The sequence below is a fragment of the Salminus brasiliensis genome, chromosome 4 (assembly GCF_030463535.1).
Source record: "Salminus brasiliensis chromosome 4, fSalBra1.hap2, whole genome shotgun sequence".
Lineage (NCBI taxonomy): Eukaryota > Metazoa > Chordata > Actinopteri > Characiformes > Bryconidae > Salminus > Salminus brasiliensis.
The window spans coordinates 20,483,423-20,511,377 of NC_132881.1; the positions used below are offsets into that span (position 1 = coordinate 20,483,423).

Here is a 27,955-nt window from a genome sequence, read left to right on the forward strand (position 1 = left end):
ACCACTTCAGACAAAAAAAATGTTCTAAGGCATTATGTTTACTAGATTCAGGGCAGGCTAAGATGGAAATAACATACATAAGGTGCATTTTCTGTATGAATAGAACAGTCTTGTTCATTTAGAAGTTCAAAGTTCAAAACTGTTAGTATTTAAACAATGTGGTATAATTTTAGTAGTAAAATAGACACATTACAAATCTGACATGTATTTGTAAGAGCCTACACTAAAGCATTTAAAGTATTTTCAACATTCAACATTCAGTTACAATACAGAAAATTAAAATGAACCACATTTTTACATTAAGCTGCTAGTTAAGGCAGATAAGGAATCACTTTTAAAGATATCAAAATGTCCTTAAAACATTCTCAGCAAGGTGTTGAAAGTTGTAAAGATATTATTCTGTAGGGTCCCACAGATGGTATAAAGGAATATGGTATGATTTTTAAGAATGTCCTCATTCTATTATAGTAAATGTTTAACTGATGTTTTACCCTGGACATTTTCCTGTTTTTAGGATGCTTCCCCTCCCTCTAGCTCAAATCCTACTTTAGGGCATTGGGAACCTACATAATAAATAACAAACAACTCAGTACATGATAAATGATTTTTACAAAGTTCTCAGAATGTCCAGCTAATGTTTTGGACATAACATTAGCAGGCTGAAATAAATGTACCTAACAGTAAGAAGATGTCCTTAGTTAAAGTTACAATTAGCATCAAGACACAGATAGGGTAAGGCAACTTAATTACGGTTAGTTACAAAACAATTTTTTTCACTTACATCAAATGTAGTCGATTAGTCAAGGCCACCTTAGTATTGCTTCTTTAGTTGCACACTGGAGAGTCTAACATTGGTAACAAACAATACAAGTCAAAAGTCACCCAAAGTGGTTGAACTACCCTATAAAATTCTAAGTCCCTTATTATTTCTTTGCCCACAGGTCAGAAAAGTCAGCAGATAGGAAGCGTATATTGCTGATAAATGCACATTTTGGCATGCTAAAGAAAAAATAGAATCACCATACTTTACCATACTAAAACCAGTTCCCATAAATGTTTGATCACTCAAGTGTAAGATTTTATGTGAACTTTTGTTCATTTTTCTAGGTCACTGTAAGTCACACTGTGCCCTAAACCACATCAACAATCCTGTGCAAGGGGTATGCCACAGAGGTTTCAGTTTCTGAATACTCCAAACGTTGGAATGTAAAGTTATGTGGTGTAGTTATTCAGAGTGTGTTGATGTAAAATGGTTCATTTTACAGAAGCTTATGTGTCAGATTTCAGTGGGCTGAAACATCACAGATATAGGTTTTATATGTAATGATGTAAAAAATTTGGAAATCTGAAAAAAAGAGGGTAGAGTTTTATATGGAAACTTACTGAGTTCAAAAGTAATACTGTGCAAGCTGTTCATTTACATATTCACTGAAACATTCCTCATCCACGGATTTAAACACTAACAATTATAGAGACAGAAATTTAGATTTTAAAACTTGGGTTGGGATTTCAGTGCCATTCAATGAAAATCTTATCTACATGAGACAATGGGATATAAATATGGTCTACAGCTGATGTTATCTACAGAGTGGGAGGCAATAAATGTTTAAAAATAAATTTACCTGTTTTCCTGGATGAGGTTTCTTTCAATCAGCTGACCATTGGACAAATAAAATCAATAGAAAGCCCTCTGTAAGGCAGGTCTGCTGATGATTGGGTGACTTTGATTTCTAGTGATTGTTAGCAATATTGGAATTCCAGTACTAAACTAAAGAAGCAAAATGTGGATTCCAAACATGATTGGAAAGTGTAGTGGAAATTTTGTACATTTTATTTTTCACCAAATCATTTCTTAAATGCCATGACAATGGTATGCATCACTGAGAGAGAGCTGAATGGCAGATATTTTGGTAGGCAACATTCAGAGTTCAGGTTTTTAGCATAGTATAAATGAGCTGTAAAACTGGAATATACAATAGGTGTAGTGATATATTGCAGTTACTTAGGATGATGGAGACTGAGGCCTCAGCATGTTTACCGTTGCATACTTACTCCTTCAAGTCTGTTAAGGAAATGAAAATGTTTAGTGAGGAAAATAATGATCAAGCTCTTACTGGTTTAAACCTGCCACGACCTGTGTGACCCTGCATTGGCTTCCATCTAATTGCAACCACATTCGGCAGGAAATGAACTGGGGAAGACCCCCACTGAAACATGAAGATTAACTTTCCCAAGCAGGGTGTCCTCACTCCTGGCCCTTACAAACAGAGCAGATATTCATACAGCAGCTTAGTATGCAACACCCAGACTCTGGCATCACATGAAAGAAGTTCATTTTAGGCATTCAGTACAACTGAAACTTATGATATGTGTCGTGCACAAATTCAGAGACCACCTTTATTTCATTTCCAAACAAAACAATCATTATTCATTTTTCAGCTCCATGAAAAAAAACAGAAACATATATTTACACATAACCCTCAACAACTATAATATCAGATGTATAGCATTAAGTGAGTCCACTCTTTACTGCTATAGATTCCATTCATTAACTTCCATTTCAGTAGACTTGCTTTATGTTTTTTGAACACCTCCAAAGTTCAATCTTGGAGTATTTTTCACATTTCCCAAGCAATCTCAAACACATATCTAATCTACCCAGAAATATCTCCTGAAAAAATGAATAACATTATCACTGTTTTGAAACTGAATTTCACAAAATGAAGGGTGCTCTCTGACTTTTGAACAGTACAGTAACACAGTAACTACCCATTAAAATTGAAAACTGAATAAAGGCATACGTGTTTATATCCCACTTGGGGGCAGACATGGTAAATCCTGGCTTAGACTTTAGTAGCTTGGGCAACTTTGGAGTTGGTGGGGCGGTTTAGAGCTTGGCAGATGAATTCTCCTGCTTCTATAAGTTTGGACAAATCCACTCCCTGCAGAACAGAAAGGATTGAACACAGCAGTAGTTAGGATGGATTTACAGCAGGGGGTGCAATAGAAAAAGAAACCTGACTGGTTGTCAGACTTTAGATGGGTGTGGATAAGGGTGTGGGAGAAACTGTAGACCATATTTACCACAAACACTGTTCCACTAGTATATCAGGTTTGTATGTGCTGGGAACAATTCAGCAAAACAAAAACTCTGAAGTTTCTTTTGGTAAATGTAAACTACTTTTAAAAACCCTAAAGGGACTAGTTGCCAACTACTGTTTCAGAAAACACTTCTGTTTCATTAGTCTAAAGGTGTGTGGTTATCATACACAATGTGTTATGTGTTATCAGATGCACTAAAATCCAATCATATTAAGGCAGTTTAAAAGGCCTATATATTATATACTTATTGTATTTTTTTCTCCTCTACTTTGTAGTTTAATGCTTCAGAAAAAAGTGCTAACTTATTGTTTCCAAACCAATAATCATTATATAGACAAAAGTAAAAGGGACACCAGCTTTTGTTTATTCTGAAATCAGGGGTATTTAGAGTTTATCCTTTTTTTTTTGCAGTAGCGGACTCTATTGTCCAGATTTTAGAGCCTTGCTGAGGTCATTAGTGAGGTCAGAATATTGGATAATCACCACCCCATCTCATTCTTATTCCAGATGATGCTGCATCAGTTCCACTGCACCACAGCTCAAAGTGCTCTAACAAACAATGAATCACTCCCTTTATGGCTGAAATAAAAGAGGAAAAGAAGAAAAGAACCCACTCACTGTTTCAATGCACAGTCCTTGTAGCATATACACAACGTCTTCTGTTGAAACATTACCGGATGCCCCCTTGGCATATGGGCAGCCTCCAAGGCCTGCAACTGAGGAATCCACCACAGAAACTCCCATCTGCCAATGAGACATGAAAAACGGGTAATCAATATCCAACTCCATGCCTAGAGGGTGCAAAACTTGAGAACAATGCTGGGCATTATCTTCTGCTGCACTGGGCACTTTCAATGTGGCTCTCTTTCTTGGAAATGGCTATGTATAGAACATCTGGTACATTATGAAGCACCTGTCCAGTCAAACCAGGGATTATGCAAACTTGGATATGTTGCTACTATAATTTTATATCCAGGAATTATAACTATTATAATTATATTTATTTAATAACTCTTTCCAAATCGAAATCAGAATGTTTTTTTGGCCAATTATGTGCCTACAAGGATACATACTTTGGATACATACTAGCTCAGAATGCACAATAATCTAAATTTGTATTTAAATTGATTTACATAAAATAAAGTAAAATAGGTGGTGCTCTGAAATACCAAAATATTTGGAGGAGGAACATGCCGGATGCCCCTCTATCTAATGTCTTATAAAAACATCTCCACCTTGTTCCACCGTGAGGGGGAAATGGCTTCCTACCACAAATCAGAAGCCACTTGAACTCCAGCCCAAAGTCCTCCAAGTTGTCCCTTGCCCTCTCTTACAGTCTCTTCCCAAATCATCATATGCTGATGGGATATACATGGGGTATAAATGGTTAAGTAGGGAATGCTTATGTGTAACATTGGTTTGTGAATGTTCTGGCGAGAGGGAAATTAACTTTTTTCATGATGTTATGTCTGAAAACATTGAAAAAGCAACTTTCATGTACTTTAAAATTGTTTGGTACTGAATAAATATGGCCCTTACATAGGAAGAAATCAGTTATAAAATGTGCCTTTTGTCTCTCTGAACTTCCCAATTATCTGAACTGTGCAACATCCATAATCATTGTAATTGTAGAAATTTGCAGCTGTGTGAGAAAGAGACTGCAAGTGTCTGGCCTCTGTGAGATTAAATGATGCGTACTAGGCTGTTCCTGCTTGTCTGAACTTTTGGTTGAGCTGGACTGCTCAACCAAAAGCCCAGACAAAATGTAGCTTAGTACAGGATTTGACATTGCGCTCATTTCATTCATATGTTCATGTTTGCAAAACTGCTGTTCTGCTTGTTGGGACTAAGAATCATTCCATCCTCCACTTCCCAAAAACATCATCAATTAAAATTGTGGTGTTAAAGTCCTTAATTCGAGCTAATTCTGTTACTATGAGCTATAAAGCAGTGTTCCCCATTGCAGAGTAGAGTTCAATTCCATGGCCAAGTAAACACACTGCACTGCACCAATAGAGACCTTGGGCTAGTTTCCATATGCTATGTTCGCCTACCTGTGTGCCAAATGCTGTAAATGTGCAGTCTTATGCAAATGTTTGGGCACTATTGACCAAATGACACAGTAGAAAAATAAAAAGACATTAAAAATCTCAGACCCTCAATGAGCAAGCCAACAGCGACAGTGGCAAGGAAAAACTCCCTCAGAGCTGGAGGAAGAAACCTTGGGAGGAACCAAGACTCACAAGGGGGACCCATCCTCCTAAATGTTGCAAAGTCTTGTATGTAATTAGGAACTGTCAGCTGAACAAATATTTGGTGTGGTTTTTGACTCTTCAAACATGGACTTTTCTAAGGCAACTGTCTAAAGATGTAATCAATGCCCCCAGGAAGGCATTTTCAGCTTGCAGTCTGTGAAGACTGCTGCATGAAAATAGCATTTCAGGGGAACTATGGTGGCTGGAAAGTGGCTGCAAAGAACCTTAAAGAATTGTAACTTGAAGTAAAGAGGGCATATAACCTTCAAGAGTCAAAAGAACAGCTTGGCATCTCTGAAGCATTGTGTTACAGTGTGATGTGGGGTTTGGACTCAAGTGCAGTTTAAGTTTGTTTTATTATGATCAAATGGAACTACTTCTCTTGTGGTGTGTGCTTGGTGACTGTTGGGCTTGAACGCCCAACCCTGGTAAGGGGAGCCCAGTGTATTTCCACTGTGCCACCACAGCTAGGAGGGGTGGCAGTATAAACACTGATCTTAAGCAACACAGAAAACGGCGGGGAAAACGAACAAAGGAAAAATCAGGAGTGATGTTTACTCAAACTAAAGACAGCAACTCAAATGCTTTTCTCTTTTCTGTTAACAACTCAAATGCTTTTCACTTTTCTCTTTTCACTTTTCTCTTTTCTCTTTTCTGTTCACAAGTTTTCTCTTTACTCTTTTCTGTTCGCAACTTCAACCCACTGTTACCGTTCGCCCCTCTACAAAGGTGCGACGGGGAAGTGTGTTTGGCTGGGTGTATTTATACCGTGCCACAGGTGGGTCTGGTAAGCGTTGATTAGCGCTGGGAATTCTGGGGCTTGGAGTTCTTTGCTCCAACCCCACCAGCTTTCCTACTTTGCTGGCCGGGCCCCCTGCTGGTGGCAGGCGGTACATGCTGCCTGCTCACAGTACCGCCCCCCCTAGGGACAGCACCCGGCGGCCCCAAACCAGCCGCATGATCACGCCTGAAATCCCTGATCAGTGTAGGATACAGGATTTGGCGCGCCGGAACCCAGGAACGCTCCTTAGGCCCGTAGCCCTCCCAGTCAACCAGATACTGGGTACCACCCCGGACCGTATGCACATCCAGCAAACGCTGGACAGTGTATGCCGGGGCACCCCCCACCATGCGAGGGGGAGGGGGCCGGGCCTGAGGCGCAGGGGCCCCACATACGAATGGACGCAGGCGGGACACATGGAAGGTGGGATGTACATTCATATTTGCGGGCAGTTGCAGCCGGAAGGAGACTGGGTTCACTCGCCAAAGTATCTTGAAGGGCCCCAGTACCTAGGGCACAGTTTGTGCGAGACACCTTGCAGCGGGAGGTCTCAGGTGGACAGCCACACCTTTTGACCCACACGGAAAGACGGAGCACAACGCCTTTTGCGATCTGCAATCCGCTTTCTGGCCCTCGAGGTCGCCAGTAGGGTGGCCCGAGCCTTCTGCCAGGTTCTACGACATCGACGGACAAGCTGCACAGCAGAGGGAACCCCCACCTCCATCTCTTGTTCTTCGAACAAGGGAGGAGAGTACCCAAATTGGCACTCGAAGGGAGACATACCCAGGCACAAGTGCCAAAGCGTGTTGTGAGCATACTCTGCCCAGGGCAGTTGGTCCACCCAAGACGCTGGATTCCCTGCCGTCAAGCAGCGGAGCAGCTGGCCAAGGTCTTGGTTGGTTCGTTCAGCCTGTCCATTCAATTCAGGGTGGAAACCTGAAGTAAGGCTGACTGTGGCTCCCATCAACTGGCAGAAAGCTCTCCAAAACCGGCTGGCGAATTGAGGTCCCCGATCAGACACTAGGTCGCAAGGCATTCCTTGCACCCTCACCACGTGCTGCAGCAGCAATTCTGCTGTCTCTTGGGCCGAGGGGAGTTTGGGCAATGCCACAAACTTGCATGCCTTGGAGAAACGGTCCTCGACCACCATTATAACCGTGTTGCCTTTGGATGGTGGAAGACCTGTCACGAAGTCCAGGGACACATGGGACCACGGACGAGCCGGAGTCAGCAATGGATGTTAAAGGCCAGGTGGTCGGGACCGGAGTGCCTTGTTTTTGGTACACACTTCACAAGAGGCAACATAGGCACGTGTGTCCTTGTCCATTCCTGGCCACTAGAAGCGTCTCCGGAGGAACTCCAATGTCGGGACCGCACCTGGGTGGCCAGAAAATGGGGAGGAATATCCCCATTGCAGAAGCGCCTGGCGAACTGCGGAGGGCACATATTGCGGACCAGGAGGACCACCCCCGGGGTCAGGCTCCCAACGGAGGGCTTGCACTATGTCCTGCTCAATGCTCCAGCGGAGGGGAGCAAGTATTTGAGAGGCAGGGGTGATTGGTTCTGGCTCTGGATTGGATCCCCGGTGTTCCCACTGCCGGGATAAGGCGTCTGGCACTCTCTGTGTGGAACACAGACTTCTCCAACTTGATGAAGAGACGGTTCTCCAAGAGCAGTTGGAGGACTCGCCTGACGTGTCCCACGTGTTCCTCCAGGGACTGGCTGTATATTAATATGTCATCGAGGTAGACATATACGAAGCGGTCCAAGGCCTCCCGTAACACGTCGTTGATAAGACGCTGGAAAACCGCTGGCGCATTCATAAGGCCGAAAGGCATGATTCGATACTCATAATGCCCTGTAGGGGTGATGAAAGCGGTTTACCACTCTTCCCCCTGTCGTATGCGGACCAGGTTGTAGGCACTGCGTAGGTCCAGTTTGGTAAAGACTGACGCCTCAAAAGCAGTCGACATGATGGGGAGGGGATAGCGGTCCTTTACAGTGATCGTGTTTAGGAGAAATTGCAAACAGGCGCCCCCTCAGGGGAGTAGTCCCCGGTAGGAGATCTATGGCACAGTCGTAAGGCCTGTGAGGGGGCAGGATTTGCGATTCCTCCTTACGGAACACAGCGCAGAGATCCCAGTACACCTCAGGAACCCTGTTCAGATGAGGAATGCTTGACTCTGGCTTAGGGTCTCTCTGAGGGGGTCCTTCCTTGTTACCCAGACAGGCCCCCTGACAATGTGGCCCCCAAGCATAGACTGAACGGGTTGTCCAATCTATTCATGGGTTGTGGAGTTCCAACCAGGGGTACAATTCCACCTGCTCAGTGTGCGCCCCAATCCGCAGTGTTATCGGTTGGGTGCGATGGGTCACAGGACCAGATCCCACAATCCTCCCATCTATGGCATGGACGGGTAGTGGGCATTCCAGGGGGTCCATGGGAAAGTCGAGACTAGCCGCCAGTGAGCTGTCCACAAAATTGCCTGCAGCCCCAGAATCTACAAAGGCTGTCAGCGATTAATGTTTGAGGTCCAGGCTAGAGTAACCGGGAGGTGAAGTCCTGAGATGGGGGATGACACATGGTCTAAGACAGAGTCCCCCGCTCGGGTTAGACCCTCTCGTTTCCCGACTTACAAAGGACTGTCTTAGACCTGTCCCCCGGGACGGGTCGAGGTGGTAGATGGTCAGGTAACCAAGCACCTCCCAGTTCCATGGGCTCAGGAGCCTTCCGTGGTGGGGGTTCCCAAGTGGGATTGACTGGCTGCTGGTACCAAAAACCTGTAGCACGAGGGTTACGTGCTCTTTCTCTGGCCCTCTGACGTATGTGGTTTTCGAGTGTAGAGGGTAGGTCACGAGTGGCTAGCTCGTCCTTCATCTTGCTATTGAGACCTCGCAGAAAAATCGGCCTCAAGGCCTCTTCACCCCAAGCACTCTCCGCTGCCAGAGTGCGAAAGTCTATAGCATATTCTGCTACAGAGCTTTTCACTTTTCTGTTCACAACTTTTCTCTTTTCTCTTTTCTGTTCGCAACTTAAACCCACTGTTACCGTTCACCCCTCTACAAAGGTGCGACAGGGAAGTGTGTTTGGATGGGTGTATTTATACCGTGCCACACTACAACCAACTGTCTCTCTTTCTCACTCTGAATAATCTTCAGGACCCTAACCAGTCTGGCTTCAAAGCTGCACACTCTACTGAAACTGCTCTCATTGCAGTTACAGAGAAGCTCCATGCAGCTAAAGCTGCCAGACTGTCCTCGGTTCTGATCCTTCTTGACCTCTCCGCAGCTTTTGACACAGTGGACCACAAGATCCTTCTGTCTATCCTTGCCGGTCTTGGAATTACCGGCTCTGCATGGCAATGGTTTGCATCATACCTGCAGGGACGCTCATACCAGGTAACGTGGCAGGGCGACACGTCCGCTCCTTGTAGTCTCTCCACTGGTGTTCCACAAGGCTCAGTTCTTGGTCCTCTTCTTTTCTCACTCTACACTCACTTTCTTGGTAAAGTGATATCCTCTCATGGATTCTCTTACTACTGTTACGCTGATGACACTCAACTCATGCTCTCTTTTCCACCGTCTGACACACAGGTTTCTGCCCGTATCTCAGCATGCCTCGCCGACGTCTCTTCTTGGATGGCGGCTCACCACCTCAAACTCAACCCCAGCAAGACGGAGCTGCTGTACATCCCGGGAACTGCTGGACCAAGAAACGATCTTGCGATCACCTTTGAGAACTCACTGGTCACTTCTTCTACTGAAGCCCGAAGCCTTGGTGTAGTGATGGATGATCAGTTATCGTTCTCAAGTCATGTTGCAAATGTAACTCGGTCCTGCAGATTTCTTCTGTACAACATCCGGAGAATTCGACCCTTCCTCTCTAGACAGGCCGCCCAGGTGCTTGTTCAGTCTCTCGTCACTTCCAGACTTGACTACTGCAACTCTCTTCTGGCTGGTCTCCCTCTGCGCACCATCAGGCCCCTGCAACTCATCCAGAATGCAGCGGCACGGGTCGTCTTCAATGTCCCAAAATTTAGCCATGTCACTCCACTGCTGCGTTCTCTTCACTGGCTTCCTGTAGATTCCTTCCTTCAGATTCAAAACCCTGGCGCTGGCCTACAAAGCCAAGAATGGAACAGCCCCTCCGTATCTGATGGCAATGGTCAAAAGCCGATCCGCACCAAGAGCCCTTCGAGCTTCAAGTACGGCTTGGCTCGACCCGCCATCCCTCAAAATCCGCGGAAGACAAGCGTCCAGGCTTTTTTCTGTCCTGGCACCAAAGTGGTGGAATGAGCTGCCCCTGGGTGTCCGAATGGCGGAGTCGCTCGCTGTCTTCAAACGCAGACTGAAGACCCACCTCTTCAGAGAGTACTTGGACGAATAGTTCTATGATCGCCTTATTGTATTGTGTTTAGCAATGTCTAAGCTTAGAGGTATCTTTTGAATTATTAGCCTATTCTAACTAGCGAAGGTTTTCTTGGGTAAATAGCAAAGCACTTTGTAAGTCGCTCTGGATAAGAGCGTCTGCTAAATGCCGTAAATGTAAATGTAAATGTGGGTCTGGTCAGCGTTGATTACCGCTGTGAATTCTGGGGCTTGGAGTTCTTTGCTCCAACCCCACCAGCTTTCCTACTTTGCTGGCCGGGCCCCCTGCCCTACATGCTGCCTGCTCACACATTGGTGTTAAAACATGTTTTCATGTTTTCCAATCATGTTTTGGAATGTGTTGCCACCAATATCACTGAAAACAATGCACAGGTGGAGGAAAATTACTATTTCCACAAAATACCAACAAACCCTGGATGCAAATGACAAAGCATCTTTTAAAGCTGAAAGTGGATAACTTCTACGATCCAAACTTACCTAAAAAACATTATAAACTACCTGAAGAGACACAAACTAAAACTTTTTGAATGGCCCTCACAGCCACAGACCTAAACATCACAGAAAATGTATGAATAGATTTTAAGTAGGACCTTCAGACTAGCATGTGAAGGCATCATTAATGTAACACCTATTTCAGAAGAATATGGAAGCCAGGCTAAAAAGGTTTAAATCTAAAGGATTAAAGCTAATGTTAAGTTGCCCAGAGGAGAAACGCTAACTGGTGAAAGTGCACTGCAGGTATACACATAAGGGAAAACCTGGGGAGTTGTACCATACAAAGAGGACAGCAACACTATCTAGGACACTAACACTAAGACTTACAATGTGCTTATAAGAGTTACAAGAATTACAATGTACTTGATACAATGCTACAATACTATGCTGAACTAGGCTAGGTCATGCTATGCAATGCTACTCCATTGAACCGTTGCAGTGCCGTAAACCAGCCAATCAAAACAGCTTAATTTTTCACATGCTCTCTTTCAAAGCATTTTAACAAACTGTTAATTAGATTTTTTAGTGAAAACATCTACAAAAAATCTTTCAACACTCTCTGAGGAAACATCTGCAAAGAATTTCCAACACAATCAATTATAAAGGAAGTGGGACGTAAAACTTAGATTGGGTCAACACTGCATATTTTATTGAAGTAAATTTATTTGAAACTCTCATCTGAATTACATTATTACATATGCATGGCCCATATATGGTTATCTGCAAAGTAGTGAGCAATAAATGGTTAATTTACCTGTTTTCACTGCAGATGTTTCTCTTAATCATCTGACCCATGACAAGAAGTTATGAAAAAAGTCAGGCCTTTAACAGGCAGATCTGCTGCCTCACTGGCTCCATGCAGCTGGGGTAAACAGTCACATGTTGCACATCCCTTGGAGAATGTGGACTTACAGCTCTTTCCAGCCTCTGGGGTTGTTACAGAAGCTTCTGCAACCCTTTGTATTTGTCCTTACGAATTGTATCTTTCTTTCTTATTTCGCAGAGGCAATGCAGATTAAGATATCAGAATGTTTTCCTCATGTCCCGCTCCACTGTCAGGAGAATATTAAATATGTTTTCCAGCTTCTCAGGCAAAGCCAGATGTCGAGGCAGGAGAGAGGAGGGTGGTGATGGTGGTGGTAGTGGAAGGGAAGGAGGGCTGTCCTATGGAGCAGAGAAATTAACGCTACTATCCTGCCTCTGACCTCGGCAAAGTGTCAGGACCCATCAGTGAGAAGTTGCATTCTGAGCCCTTCAGGGCATGGTGAGCAGGAAGAAAAAACAAAGGGAGCTCCCTTCACTTTGGCTAACAATGCAGCCTCAATTGCTAGCTTTTTTCTCATGGCCCAGGTCCTGTTTCAGAGCAAGGGGCTGTCTGACTAGGCTGTAATTACTGTTTGTGTTGGCAGGATGGGGGAGGGAGCCATGCTGCTATGCACCAAGCTGCAGATTTCCAGACCTAGCCTTTCTGACTCATGACAGTGGCGGATATTGTACTGGGCAGACAGTCTTCGTGATGTAAACAACGAGTGCTAATTTACTGCACTGATCTTCTCACATCCCATCAGCTAACAGCATGTTGTTGGCTTTGGTCTAGGTCTTTGGAGAAGAGAAGAAAAGGCAAGGGTGCTGAGTCAAGAAGAGCCTTGGTTTAGAGATCAGGAAATCCAAACTGTCAGCATTGAAAAACGTCACATCAGGTCCAACTAATTATCAGATTCGAACTCATAATTAGAGACCTGTTATGGGTAATTATGGGTATTGCACAAGCAACCTTTGATTAAGACCTTGAATAAAAATGACCATGAACTAATCACCTAAACTCAATTAGATTCTCATAGATTTGAGAAGGCATCAAGGCATAGAAGTTCAAAAACTGTTTCATACGAAGGGTTAAAAAACAGAAAAAAAGGAATAAGTCTAACTAAGTCGACTACCCAGAAATCAGACATTTCACATTCACATTGAATGTGAATTTAGGTGATTCTTTCATTTTTTGCATAAATCAGTTATCTCATCCTTGGCAAGTAACTTGGCAAGGAATTTCTTCCCAAGAACACAACAGTCCTTTTTGCATGTTCATGGTGCTAAGACACAGCCCAGATATGGGATGATCATTGCAGAGCTGTAGTCAATGAGCTGATGCCATGTTAAAAATCACTGATTCCATGAAGATCTTAGAGCCCTGGCATTCTCACAAAGACGTGCATTAGGTTATAGAGTAGTGCAAGAGTTGGTGGAGGGCTGGTGGTAAAGTCTAGAAGAACAGGGGTAAGATCAGACATGTATGGTGTTAACAGATCTACACTGTGGTACATACAGCTATACGTACAGCAAGATTTAAAACTGATATTCCTCAAGACAGAATGTGTTGTAGGTAACTCAGTGTTCTGACAAGTTTCCAAACAGGGACAGCACCTCCCTGCAATAAACAAACAAGCATTTCCTGGTACCATATTATTTTCTGATCATTAGGAAGCCCAAAAAACTAATGTCTTGTGTTCTAAAAAATCTGGAAATTTTAACCCAGGAGGCCTGAGACCATGAATACCCTTTCTAGTGAAGGAGTACATTTGCAGGCCAAGGTAAAGAAATTACTCCACAGTGACTCAAACATAAATGTGGATGTAAAACCTATACCACATGCACATGGAGTCATGGACAAGCAGATGTGAAGGAGACCAATGTATAAATCTATAGACTGAGTCCACTTGCATATTTTGTTGCCACTTTCAGCTGCACTGGATCTCTCCTATTTCTATGCTGTTTCTGTTATAAAAATGAAGGCAAAGAACAAATATATATAATGCATGTGGCACCAAGCAATCTCATATGCCATTATACTAAAGCTTGTAATGACTGAATGTAGGGGAAATGGCCCTGATAAGTCCACCTAAGTAATCACACATTTTATGCATTTAAGTTCAGGCTGTTCCCTCCATGAGTCTGCTAATTATATTGTTGTTAGTCTACTAACCTCACTGCTTTTGTTATTTACACTTGTACCCAGAAGATTACATGTGATTACATGTACATTTGGTTCAGATGTCAATTAAAGGTATTCAAATGACATTTTACTTTTTTTACTCTAAGATGAGTTGCCTGTAGTCTTTTCTTTGCCTCTATAGGTCTGATATCCTCTGAACGTAGTAATGGGTCATTTTACAAGATGAAAAAAATGTGGATAAATTTTCTAGGAGATTTTTTATGTTGGCACAGCAAAGCTACCACATGTAGTCAATCACAATCTCTAAGTGCAACTTACACTGGAACCTTAAGTACCACTGTTAATTATCTAAGTGGGTTGTATGTAAAGAACAATCTTAATCTTCATAGATCTATGGTACAGTCACACTTATTTGTACAAAACAGAAATCTACTGAAGTTTTTGTTGCTGAGTTCTCCATTGTAATGACTAGGATACAGTGCAGCAAACATGCAAGTGGACACAGGCGAAGAATGACTTGTGCAATACAGTAATGTGTTCTGTGCTTTGCCTTGTTGAAGTTAAGAGAAAGTTGATCTAGCCCTAGATCTACATCTCATCACCACAGTATAAACTAATAGTGCCACTTTAGCTGTAACCTCTGGGGTGGATTTTCTCCACAATAAACCCAAAAGTGTGTATTGTGTTGAATTAAGGTGAATTGTCACAAGCTATGAGATACACCCTGAAAGATAAATGAGGTGCTAAAATATGTGGCTCTGTTTCACAGAGGTTGACTAGCACTTTGGAATTCACTCTGTTCTTTGCTGTCCATATCCTAACATATCCAGAAACCATTTCAACAAGACTTTAAACTGCATTTCCATCTCTACCATGTGCCACTGAGAGTCTCTCTCTCTGTTTTCACTAAAAGAAGGTCGAAGGAACTGAGCAACAAGTTTGTTTCCCAGCCACAACCGCAGGACCCCTGAGACAGCAGTGGCTTCAGTTCCCTGACCCTCCAACACAGGGACCGTGGGCAGTGTAAACATGGGTCATTTACCCAGATCTCAGGTCACACATTTCCTGTCAGGTCAGCCTTCTTTAGGTATATGCTTTGATTACCCCACAGGCAGAAGGGGCTGAAGTGGTTAGGAGCTGCTTATGCTTTCACTTCTTCATTTGATTTCATGATTGTTTTTTTCACAGTAATAGAAAATTTTGATTGCCTAACAAACATAAAACTGCTTCTTCCCACTCACCTCTATAAAATGTATTTATACTTGACCAAATTTAATTTTAAATGCATGAGGTATTTAGGTGAAAGGCAACCACAAAAAAACTGCAGTCAGTTGCTATTGAATGTGATGTGGTAAGGTGATGTTTCTTTTTAGATTTAAGATTTTTAGTTTGAAGATTTAAAAATGTTGTTGTATTGGAATAAATCTAATGGACCTTGGGAAGCTGTGGGAAATTATACACAGAACACCTGATGATTATTTTCACTGTTTGGCCAAAACCTCCAAAAATGTTTTGGCCAAATTTTACAAGAGAAGAAAAAAAAACATTAACATCTTAACTTTGAATGGAATCTAATGTAACAATAGTTTACTCAAGTCATTTCTCAAGAAATTCTGTTGGTCCAGTATTATGTTTTTACACAAATAAAAAGCCTATTTAGACAGGATTCAATTTCCATCTGGTTCTTTAATTGGAGCTCCTAAGTGATGTAATTTCCATCTCTATTCCTCCTAGTCCACTGTCCACTGAGTCCAAAATTACCTACTGTTTAACACTGAACTGATCATTTAGTCCCATCTGGATATACTCTCAATCTCTGTAATTTTTTTTTATTGTCACTTTGTGTTTTTTATGCTGTATTCAATCTCTTAATCACTTTGAACAAATAAATGTTAACTGCCTGATAAATTGCTTTTTTTCAGATGTGCTTTTGCACAATGTTGCCTAATATTGAATATTCTCACATTTTTAACCTTACGAAAAAGTGCAAACTTTCTTACATACAACCTTAAGCTTCTCTGGTTTTGAATTGTGGTCGGAAAATGTGTTTTTTGCAAACTAAATCTTCTTTTGGCTGTGAATTCACAGCTGTCACTGATGAGCAAGAACAGAGCGACTATACTTGGCTTAAGCTGCTTGGTCATGTTGTATTCTGTGGATGTATCTGAGACTTTAAATATGAACGTCGTATGTAATACATACAATGGCCATGTTGTTTAGATTTTGTCTGTTTGCCAGAGATGAATCTTTTTAGTCCTTCCAGAGAAACTGAATACAAAGTGCATGGCATGTTTTTATGATGAACAAAAGCAGAAGTGTTTTGGAGTTGGTGGGGTTGCCAGAATTAATTTCTAGCTCAGCTGGTGGTGGGACTACAGGGACCCTGTAATGAAAAGGTATGATAAAATCTTTAATTTCCAGCACTTTTTTTAGGTTGGGGGTCAGTGTGGGGGGAGCAGAGAAGAACAAATGGCAGGCAGTTATTATTTTCCGCACTCATGGGGTGAGTGTGATAAATCATCTCGATTGCTGATTCACTCCCAGGAATTCTGCCCCTTTACCTCCTACCAGCATAGTTACCTCCTACCAGAACTCATGGTTGCTAGCATTCTGACATTGTCCTTTTTCTTCATCTAGTATATTTACGTGTGGGTATATAAATATGACTTACACCTACATCTTAGCTAATTTTAGCATTGGACTAATATGTAATGTAGATACATACAGTGACCCAATATGGGATTTTTTTTGCATTTGTTTTTGTTTTTTTGCAGACCTTTGGAACATAGTGCTAAAAGTCAATGCACTGAATTAAATTCATACAAAGGCATTTTGATGCAATCTTAATGTTGACATGCAAAAGCCTTGTATGTCATGTTTTGCTTTTTCAGTTCTTCTTTATATTATGCTACAATTACCTGATGAATGGACAAATAGACATCCTCCAAAATAACTTGGAATAAAATATTTTTACATTGACCTCCACTGAAAGTTAAGTTGTCATTTTGGAGATTTGGAGGTTTTTGCATGACATTTAAAATGTTAAGCCACAAAAATGTATTTCATTTTAACTGAGAGGCAGCCACTCCTAGTTGTTATCATAATGTTTCTTACAAACATAACAAAAACATAAAAAAACACCTTTGTGATTTACAAGGTAGATTTATTAAGCTGTGCGAATCAGTAATCCACAGATGTGGTGTAATAAAATTACATTACCCCACCAACACATTAACACCAAATCATGTCCCAATTGTACTTATGTATGCTATAAGAATTATAATGAAATTGGAATTATTATATGTAAAGTGACAATGTGAACAAAGCATATTACCACCAGCATAAAGCTGAGCTGCTTTTAGGAAAAACCCACTCACTCTAAAACAGCACTTTTTCAATAGAGTCGAAAAAACATCTGGGCCTTTCTCGGGTTTCACCTAATTATCACTTCTAGGTGTTAACAGTTGATTTTATTAGCTCCCTGAGCTGCACAGAAATACCAGGCCAAACTTCCATTAATGTAAAAAACATTTGACAGAGATTTGAGGTTTTATCTCAATTGCAGAACTGGGCTGTCAGGCAAATCTGAAGGTCTGTGTGAATACTGGACAGTGAAAACCTTGCAGTTTCTTTGGAATAAGATTTATTTTACATTACACTTTCAGATTATTCTTTTCTGTTTGGTCCTTCTGTCATGTTATCCCATTCTCCAAAAAAATTTGCCTGGGAGATTCATGGCCACGTTTTATAGCGCACCGACCACAGTTGGGGTTACAGAGTTACAGCTGGGAAGAGATGGATAAACAAAAAGACGGGAAGAAGGGAAAGAACGGTGGAGTGGGGGGAGGGGGTGGTAGGAGCTGAGGCAGGAATACTAGAGTCTGGGGTTTTCCTTTCTGCTCCGTTCTCCATGTGGTGGTTAGTAGCGGGTGATGAAAGGATAATTTCCCCCTTGGCCTTTAAGCGAACCATTGTCATGGAGGTTCAGTGGCTAAGCAATAGATGAGCTGGACCCCCCTTCCATCCAGCCCCACCCCCATGAGCCTTGCTCTCCCCTCCAGCTCTCGGCCTTTGTCAAGACCAGGCCACTGTCATATGAAACAGACACCCAATAGGTAAGCCTTTGTCTCGACCCCTTCACATCTGCTGACCCGCCCAGCCCCCAAAGAGCATCACAGCAAAGACAAACTGTGAAAGAAAGCACAAAAGGGCCGATGAAGGGACAACAGGGCTCTGGCAGGCCTGTTTCTGTCTCACCATGTCTGGAGGTTTAGAGAGATTTTAAGAGGAGAGATGTGATGAAATACACCACCGTAAGATATAATAATAAAAAAAAGAAGGACAGAAAGAAAGAAAGAAAGAAAGAAAACAAGTCAGATTCAGGGTGTACATGTGTTATGTGCCACATAGCAGGTGTAATCTGTTGTCACATGTTATGTCTTTGTAAATTACTAATTAGACTGCAGAAAGGGAAGATTTAGTACTATTCATGGATTTTGGGAGCACTCCTGACTTCTCTTTGCATTTTTTTCCTAGGGGAACTTTTTTGTTCCTCTTTTGCCCAAATCCACAAAACATGCCACACAAATCCACAAACGTCCCCTGCTTTTCTGCGTCCATGAATGTATAATTGTTCTTAAAATCTTCCGTTCACATCACCATTTATGGTAATTAGTAGACTGACTTACAAAGGTTTATGTATAGTAAGTATAAAAGAATAAATATAGCTTACAGTGTTTACAGTGTACCAACTGAAAAGTCAAAGCAACATCTATCACTCTCAAGACCTGCCACTCACCCTGTCCTTACCCTTAACAGATGGTTATGATCATTGATGATGAAATGTGATGTTTAAAAATCCAAGAAAATAGCTGAAACTGGTGGAACTAACCAAAGAGATTTCTGCCCAGGGTTATGATTGAGCCCAGTGGTGAGGCTTATCATAGCAGTAGAAAGGTAAAAACTTCCCGGTCTTTCCATAAACACTGACCAGACATGTGATGTGAGCTCCTGTATCAGGAACAATGTCCCCAGGAACACCAAACAAATGAAAAACATAATGGAAAATACTTTCTGCTGTTTGGAATGCAGTGGGTGGATGAGAAAGTGGAACGAAACAAACTCCCCTAGAAAAGTATAACCCTGGGATTCTGGTAAATCAGTTAAAAAATTGATAGCTAAGTGTGCCTAGGGATTAGATGGGACTGGTAAAGGCATATGTTTGCCAGCAGGACGTTTTCTGAGGGTTTTACACTGGGAACATATAGTATGCTATAAGATGCTACAAACCAGTAAATATCAGCCAACATGCTTTACCACCAATATGTACTGCATAACAATAAAGTTTCAAAGGTTTCACCTGGGTATTTAGACATAAGTAAAGAGTGTGCCCGGGTTTAAAATTAAACAATCCTTATACTGAGCTAGTATGTACTTCTTGCCCTGCATTGTTTACGGGGGGTTCTCTTGTTTGTTGATTTGATCAATTTCAACATCAATATCTCATAGCAGCTACAACAATGATGGACAGTATGGTTTTGGGTTCTATGTGTTTTCATTGCTACACAAACAAGATGGTGAGTTGGCAATTCTATATGATTAACTTTACTAAAGACCTAAAGAAACACAGGAAAGTACATCAGAAACTTACAGTAACTGACTGAAAAGACAGTTTTCATGGCAATAGGGGAACCAGGAGTGAAACTCTCCCTAAATTAATGGATTATGTTATTTCAACCATGGTAACTCTAAAATTACAAGATATTCAGTGGGAAAAAAATGTCTCAGAAAGGTGGGCACTGGTGTTCAGGCTGAATAAAGAGTGAGATGACTTTATGAGCCAAGTACAGATAAAACACTGACCAATGCTTTTTAATAAAGTCCACACAAGTACCATTCTCTATCATAGATAAGGAAGTAGCATTCTCTATCATCTATATCTGTATTCTGTAGAGCATAGAGCAAGCCAGAGACAGAAAACTAAGAATCAAACACAACCAGGTAACCAAACTAAAGGAACAAATAGCAAAAACAGGGTCAAAAACAGAGACTTCTAAAGAAAGTAATGCTTGGTGTGCAACAGATTAGTTGGCAATACTTCGCAAAGTGAGAGTGTAAGGAAACATGTTTAAATAGGTAACAAGTAATGAGGAACAAGTGACAATGACCAGTATTCTGGGGATGATGAGCAAGAGAGTTCCTGATTAGAGAGTTGAAGACTGCTGGTGCTGGAGATGTCAGACTGAGAGGGATTATGGGAACTGTACTGAAGGACTCAATGGAGGCAGAGGGAGAACCTGAGGGCATGACAATGTGTTACACTACTTCTTTACCGAAAAACCTTACGTGACTATACTTTTTTACAGTGTTATAAACTATCCCTTTTGTTCAAATTACCGTAGATGCTTGCCAAAATATAATATCTCAGCGTTACTCACCTTTGTATTTCATGTGAAGCATAAAGAGAGTATTCACAGTCCAGCTCACCTGCAGTGCGGTCAGGATGTTAGCCAAGGCCTGGCCGTAAGTGTCATGGCAATGCACTGCCAAAGCATGGACAGGCACCTCTGTGGTCACAGCGTGTAGCATTGCGGCCATTGAGCCAGCCGTGCCCACGCCAGTCGTGTCCCCCAGGGACACTTCATAGCAGCCCAGCTCGAGCAGACGCTTCACCACCTGGACCGAGAAACGGAGGGAAAGAGGAGCCAGTAAAAACATAAATCCCCTCAGGAAAAGTAAACAAACAGTGGGGGAGTGCACACAGAAGGCTCAGTCTGAGGGCCAGAGTAACGCTGTGGCTTTTACAGCAAACAACGTAATAAGGGCCTCTAGGGGCTATGAAACTGTTAGAGGTAGGAGAAAAAGGACATGCAGTGCTTGGATGATTGACTACTATTTAGTACATTTACATGTCTGCATGCCTAAACACACATTTGTCCTGGTTTCAGAACCTTACTCTTTAAATTAAAGTTACAAATAAAGAACAAAAGGGTTGTTTGAGCATTGACATTGACTTTTGGTTCCTTATGACACCTTTTAATGGACTTTAACAACCCATTTGGCACCTTTTCTTAATACTTTAGTTTTTTTAATAGTTTTATAGATTTTTGTTTTTTTAATAACAAATTTTTTACCTTTGTCACTTGGGCCGGCTGTACATCTCCTTCATAAGGACAGCCAAGAGTGCAGGAAACATAGCTGCAAACAAAGCCAAACATGCAGAGGCCGATTGTACATGCTGAGGGTCATGCTCTAAGCTTCATACGAATGAAATTCAGCATGGTAACGTCAAATGTTATTTCTAGGCGAGGACGAGGCCACAGCTGCCAAAGGGCTTTTACAACAGATTACATTCATCACAGAATAAAACCAAATGCGCTAGGGCAGGCGAAACATATGGCCAGTGTCAAGCGCTGTGTAAAATAGTTCCAATAGCGTTGACAGTGGCAAATGAGAAATGATGCAGGGGAGCAAAGTTAAAAGCTATATGTGCTTTCCATATGTTGGAAGGAAAAAATTTACTACTTGAAATGGTGGACAAACAAGTGAAAAGTTGAGAATGTTTCTCTTGGGCACTTGGCTGTTAGACGATCCCTCAGTTTCTGCTACCGGATTTTCCACAGACTCTCTCCGGGCCCCAGAGATGGCAACACTTTTAAGTCATCTCCAACAGCGGACATTAAGTCACTTTTGCCAGAACGACAGTGTCAGTCTCATGTGTGGCCGTGGTGTGTCTCTCTGTGCAGTTTTGCCCTGTGCCCCCCCCCCCTCACAATGTTTTTTTTTCCAAAATGAAAGGTCTGGGCACATCTGGACTTGTGCTTGCGACATGATACAAAAGCACCAGGATGCGTGCACATCTGGAACTTAACTTATTTACTCATTAATTCTGGAATCACAATTTTGCTACCTCATTTCAAAACATTAGAAGAAACTGGCAAAAATGCATCTAATAAAAGCAGCAAAAATTTATAGAAGAAGACCTATAAGAAGAAAGAGTTATAGCCATATAAACGACATTCACCCCCGGACTGGTATGCCTGCCTGTTTTGCGGCACTGATGACCTGCTCAAACCTCAGCATGCTTTCCTCGATGGAGCAGTTGATATTCTTCTTGCTGAAGGTCTCTGAAGCAGAACCAAACACGGCCACTTCAGTTGCACCTGCCTCAACCTTTAACAGGAAACACTTCATCAGGCCTGTAGTCAATAGTACACACAGGCCTGCAACACATGCTTCACTCGATTAACCAGCTAAGCAATTAAGAGACACTGGATAAACATTTATAAATATGTGTTAAAAATCACCAATGATTCCAGCACTCTTGTGCAAGATGTTATTAAAGCCTGAAGCACAGGCAGAGGGAGTGCATGCACACAGTAGAGAAACATGCAGTGTTAGTGTCTTGACACTGTGAACAAACTGCAAATGTCACTTGTAAATAAATGTAAATGCTATAAACATTTGCTCACGGCTGCCTGGAAGCCCTGGAGGTTGGGTGTCAGGACCGGGTATTTGACATGAGGCAACTTGTTTATCCCTCTCAACACTTCAGTGTGGTCTGCCATCTGTACACACACACACACACACACACACACACACACACACACACACACACATACACACACACCCACATCACATTTACACTAAAACTTTTTAACATTATTTTAATCTGGCAGTGATTCTTTAAATTGTTGCAAAATCTGATGGTGAAGGGACTGTTTGTTTTACTGTAAAATTGCCAATTCAAAGACATGGTTTTCTTATTTTGGTTGGCACATTGCTGTGCTGGAAGTCTTCTAGCAAAGCAGCATGTACAGGTTACCAGGCATAGCTGAAATAGTCCAAGCACAAGTTGTCCTCTGCGCATTTCTGGAGGACAATGAGCCCTATAGTAAATCAGTCAGCGCTCTCAGTCAGCTCCCAATGCAGGGTGATTACCTGAGCGACCCACTTTGAGGACACAAAGCTAGTGGCCTCAATCACAGACAGGCCTGTTCGGGAGAGCATGTCTATTAGCTGGATTTTGACCTCTGTCGGCACCATTTCCTGAGGGGAATAGAAAAAAAAAATGAAATGGAGGTTTAAGGTTTGGCCAAGGATAGAGATGTGCGCATGAATGCTAGACAGTGACGCTCAGAAGGTTTCTGATTGCACAGGGAATAATTTACTACGCACACCTGCTGCACTTACTCAAAGTTTTCTGTCTGAAATGATGCTCATGGTATAACAGTGTGCTATCAGTCAAGGAACTCTAACTCTGTCATCAAGTCAATCTCTGGAGCTACAGCATATGTGAATATGGCAACGATAAAGACGTGACTGACTCGGGCTAAATACATAACATGTGAGCCATATGGTTGTACCATGTCATGTTTCCTGGATATTTCAGGGTTGGTTTGTGTTCACTTCAACAATACAATAGGTGAAGGGAAAATGTGAACCATGTGTCTGAGCAAGGCTGGTGCTTAGAACATATGCGCTTGTTAGGGAAAACCAATAGCTAAACTTACAAAATGCAATAGACTTAACAACTTTAACAACAACAACTAAACAGTTGAAACCGGTATTTTACTAAAGAGTGGGGAACAATTGTAACCAGTACAGATGTTTTTCAACTGATGTATTGTAACATATGCCAATTAAATTACATCAACCACAAACTGATTTATTAGAATTGTATTGTGAAGGAGCAAACACTGTACAGAGAGCCATATAAAAGGAGGCAAGAGATCCATACAAGTGGGTCCATACATCGATGGGTCAAAGCTGTATTGGTGGCACAAGAGGGACCACCAAACTACTGACAATTCTAACAAAATACTTTTCATACTTGTTCATACTGAAGTTAACTAAATGTATCCAAATACAGAATAAAGTACCCTTATTTTATTATTTGTTTATTTTACAGTCTTGCTACATGTGCAATGGTGTAAGTCTTATATTTCATTCTTTTATTGTCATCTCAGCACAAACACTCTAAAATCTCTACATGTGAGTCCTGCCATGAAAGTAATTTGGAAAGTCATGATTTAATAGATACAATACAAATAGTGAAAACTTCCAAACCTTGTCTGTTTTCACTTCATGAAAGCATTTGATCAAATAATAAAACATCTCCATAACAGGAGATAAACCTTAGAACACTTTAACTACACTCAAATATATCCAAAAGAGAACAAATAAGTGAAATATCTTGGATAGTAATGGATAAATCAACCAATGAAGGACCAATGTTGTAGGAACATATTCAATTAAAAAGAATGAAACCATTGGAAGAACAGTTGTGTTATTCAGATTCAGTTTAATTTCTATATTATAGACAAGTACATGCTGCATAAGATTAAAGGCTTTTAAACATGTTTTTATTACGTAGGAGACAGTTTTTACTCCAAATAATTATGCCTTTTATCAACTGAATTCCTAGAAACTGTTGATTGTTATGGTGTTGGGTAGTGCTTGCTAAATTTGGAAGTATAGTGTTGCAAAGTAATTGTCATAGTAATTCAGGTGGTTTAAATGTTTTTGTCAAGGCTACAGTACCCCATAACTAGAATTTGTTTCAGGGTACATTTTCTAAACTGCATAGTACTTTGTCCAGATAACCTATTAACACTCCAAAGCTTATTACACACCAAGACATATTTTTCAGTAACGATACTTCAGTATAAACTGGTGGGGCTATTCTTTGGTAACAGAATTTTGTAATAGCACTTTTGGCCTACCAGCAGACCAATAACTTTCTGTCATTACATCCTCACACTAAAGCCTGTACTTTTACAGTGTAAAGGTTTGTTTCATAATCATGTATAGGCAAACATTTGTTTTAACAAAATGAAGCAGCTTCTCATTGGCTTTTACTATAAGTGAGTGTTGTTTCGGCAGGATTTCTGGTCTTTTAATAAAATACAGAGAAATTAATCATAATTGCTGTTCCTGATCTTACCATACAGGTGTGACAGAGAACAGGTTGCAAAGAAAACAGAGTACATCAACAGAAGTACATTTTAAATTGACTTGCTTAAATAGCTGTAATAAAATAACAAAAATGCATCTCTTTGCCTCATATTTCATATTTGGGGGCCACAACAGCAAAATAGAGCAGTGGTTTTGCCATTTTACTACATGCACACTGTAGTAATGTTTTCTAAAATGTGGATTAAGATAAAATAGGTTTTTAATGGGTTCATCTAAAAAACTAAAACTAATCTAAAAACAGCATATGTTATATACTTTGAACTTTGGGGACAATAAAGGTAAGCAAAGATATTGGATAGCTATGGGAGCTAAGAACAAAAATGCATCTTCTGAAGTAATATTATGTATTGCCTACATTCAGTCTGTTTTCACTTGGTAAGACTATTCATTTGTCATTTTCTACAGTGTTTTTTTCTTGAGGAAAAACCCTACCTTCTCATTTTGAAGTCCATCTCTTGGCCCAACTTCCACAATTTTGACAAAGTCTGGAAAACTGCGAACTTCAGGCCCCTGCAAATTGAATAACAATAAGGGGGTGCAGCACATGGCCATTCCACAATGCTCTTTGGAAAAACTGACAGGCAGCTTAAGACATCTTCTGTGCTATGTTTCCTCTCAAATGATGCGTATGACTTTGCGCTTTGAGTCAAAAGGTCCAGATCCGTAGCTCATTGCCAGGCCATTTATAGTATACAATTTCCTTCCTGTTAACAGTAAAACTCAAGGTTAATTTCAGATATCTGGGTTGGGTTTTGGGGAAGGCAATGAGACTGTGCATGGCGAGTAGTTCAGTTGCAATAAAACCTCAGTTTTACTCTAGGGAGAGCTACTCTCAGTGGCTGAGGCACTTAACCTCAAGTTGCTCAAGAGGGGCTGCAACATGGCAGCCCTGTTCTGTACTCTCACTCCCTGGATGGGTTGCCATTTAACTACATGCACACTGTAGTAATGTTTTCTGAAATGTGGTTAAATATAAAATGTACAGGGGAAGCTGCCCCTAAAAATAACATTGCAGTGGTCTGCCTTTGCATACCTCATTAAGATCAGCAGTTAAGACAGCTTTCAAATTCAGTTTCTAAACTCACACACTTCCACTAACCCACTCATTACAGTGATGACTAAAACAGTCCAAAGCAAACCTCATCTCATCTCAGTAATGTTAAAAATGTTTTGCACCTTTTAGATGCCTCTTATGCATATAGTTGTTTTTACATACATTGGTTTAAAGTGAACATGCACTTAACACAGACATAAAGGTTTAAAAGGTGTAATTGTAATTGTGCAGTACTTGTCGCTGTACTATGTACAACAAAACATGTCCTCTGCATTTTAACCCATCTGTTAACTGCCACTAGTGAACTAGGGGCAGTGAGCATGCGTACATACACCCAGAGCAGTGGCCTGCCAACTCCAGCACCCAGGGAGCAGAGAGGGTGAAGGGCCTTGCTCAAGGGCCCAAAAGCGTCAGCTTGCCAAGCCCACAACACTATCAATAATAGCCCAGAGCTTTAACCACTGAGCCACCACTGTCCCTAGAAAAAGCAGCTCTGCCAAGGCAGAGCCTTAAAAAAAAAACATAAATGGTTAACGGTAGTTCTTGATGGTGACTGACCAACGACATGTTTAATTACAAAGAGTATAATATAACAAGTTTTAAACTCTGGTGCTAATAGTGTCTGAAAGTCATTTTTGTGATTATTGTGGATTGTGAAAATGTGTCATAACATTTTGCCACATTGTCCACTCCTTGCCATAGTTACAAAATGTACTGAGACACAGTGCCAAGCATACCTTCTTCTTTGATTCAGATGCTGCCCTCTGCATTTAATTTTTTTTGGGTTTATGGTACATGAGGATAACTCAGTCATTTTCAAAAGTATTGTTAACAAATTATGTGTGTTTTACAAATAATCAACCCTTTCTGTTATAATACTGATAACATACTATATGGAATATTAACAACATATAATAAAGACTATAATTAGTCATTAACAAGTTGGTTATTTGCTGTGGAGTTGTCTTACACTGTACTCCAAGCTTGCAAATGGCCAGTAGTTAATTTTTGATGCTAAAAAAAAGCATCTTACCTGCTTACCATTACTTTCAAATAACCATTAACAATCTGAAATCACTTTGATTTTTGCTGTTGATAGATTTCTTTGTCTGAAAAAATTATGTTTCACTCCTAATTTTCAAACAGACAGTAACTGGGTTAAAACACTGAATATTCACTAGGGCAACAGAGAGATGTGACACAATGCAAAATGCATGGCTGTTGGCCTTGTATCTAGTCTAAAAATAGCATGAGCCCCTGTCTCTTAAGGCCCCTTGGACTCACCTTTGTCTATTGTAAAATAAAGCATATGCTAGCTGGATATTTAGTTTACAATTCTTTACAACAAAAATCATTTAAACACTGTAATAACTATTAGATTTGGCCTTTAGAACTATAAAACTAGATAATAATCTGCTAATTGACATGGTGTTGCTATTTTGTAATTGAGTGTGTCACTAATATGGACATTTGAGTTATGATGATTCAGTCCTGACTATTAGTGGTAATTACAGAGATACACAGATCTTGTATCAGCCAGTCAAATCCCACACATTACATTACAGAACCGCCCATAAAAAGAAATAGAGCTCCAGTAGTGCTGCAAACGTATAGGTGAACTAATCCATTCTCTTTTGTATAAATCATGCAGTGGACATGCACAGAAGTAGAGCCCCACCTTCTTCTCCTCCAGTAGCCATGACAGCCAGGTAGAATCCCCCACGAGAGCCTCACAGCTCAGGCAGTGTTTCACGGTGGTGGGCATGTTACCCATTCAGCTAGCTTGCTAAGCTAGCTAGCAAGCACGCCTCCCTCCCAGAATGCTTTGTCACGTGTGGTGATTCAATATCTTATGCACCAGCTCCAAAGGCATAGAGACAAGGGAACACATCAAAGCCCGATGACAAGTAGACATAGAATGACTCAGCGGTTACTATGGTAGCAGCATCCCTGCA

At 41.2% G+C, this 27,955-nt stretch overlaps 1 protein-coding gene across 2 annotated transcripts; it reads right to left on the reverse strand.

Moving 5' to 3' along the window:
* Positions 1-41: 41 nt before the first annotated feature.
* Positions 42-27,955, reverse strand: hmgcll1 (3-hydroxymethyl-3-methylglutaryl-CoA lyase like 1). 2 transcript variants are annotated; one of them, XM_072676821.1, is made up of 9 exons: positions 27,679-27,955; positions 25,379-25,456; positions 22,910-23,017; positions 22,441-22,536; positions 22,044-22,141; positions 21,103-21,166; positions 20,456-20,644; positions 3,721-3,846; positions 42-2,942 (listed from the first exon to the last, which is right to left on the reverse strand). In XM_072676821.1, exons 1-9 carry the CDS (start codon positions 27,772-27,774, stop codon positions 2,844-2,846), a joined length of 954 nt encoding a protein of 317 aa, XP_072532922.1. In that variant the 5' UTR covers positions 27,775-27,955; the 3' UTR covers positions 42-2,843. The 2 variants fall into 2 exon arrangements, with proteins under 2 accessions (XP_072532922.1, XP_072532921.1); XM_072676820.1 differs by having other exon boundaries at positions 21,993-22,141.

Coding starts and splice junctions, on each gene's coding strand:
- hmgcll1 (XM_072676820.1), bottom strand. CDS start 27,774: ATGGGTAACATGCCCACCACCGTGAAACACTGCCTGAGCTGTGAGGCT. Junction 22,537..22,909: donor CCTCAAAGTGGGTCGCTCAG/GTAATCACCCTG, acceptor GTGTGTGTACAG/ATGGCAGACCACACTGAAGT. Junction 20,645..21,102: donor AGCCGGCCCAAGTGACAAAG/GTAAAAAATTTG, acceptor TTCTCGGTCCAG/GTGGTGAAGCGTCTGCTCGA.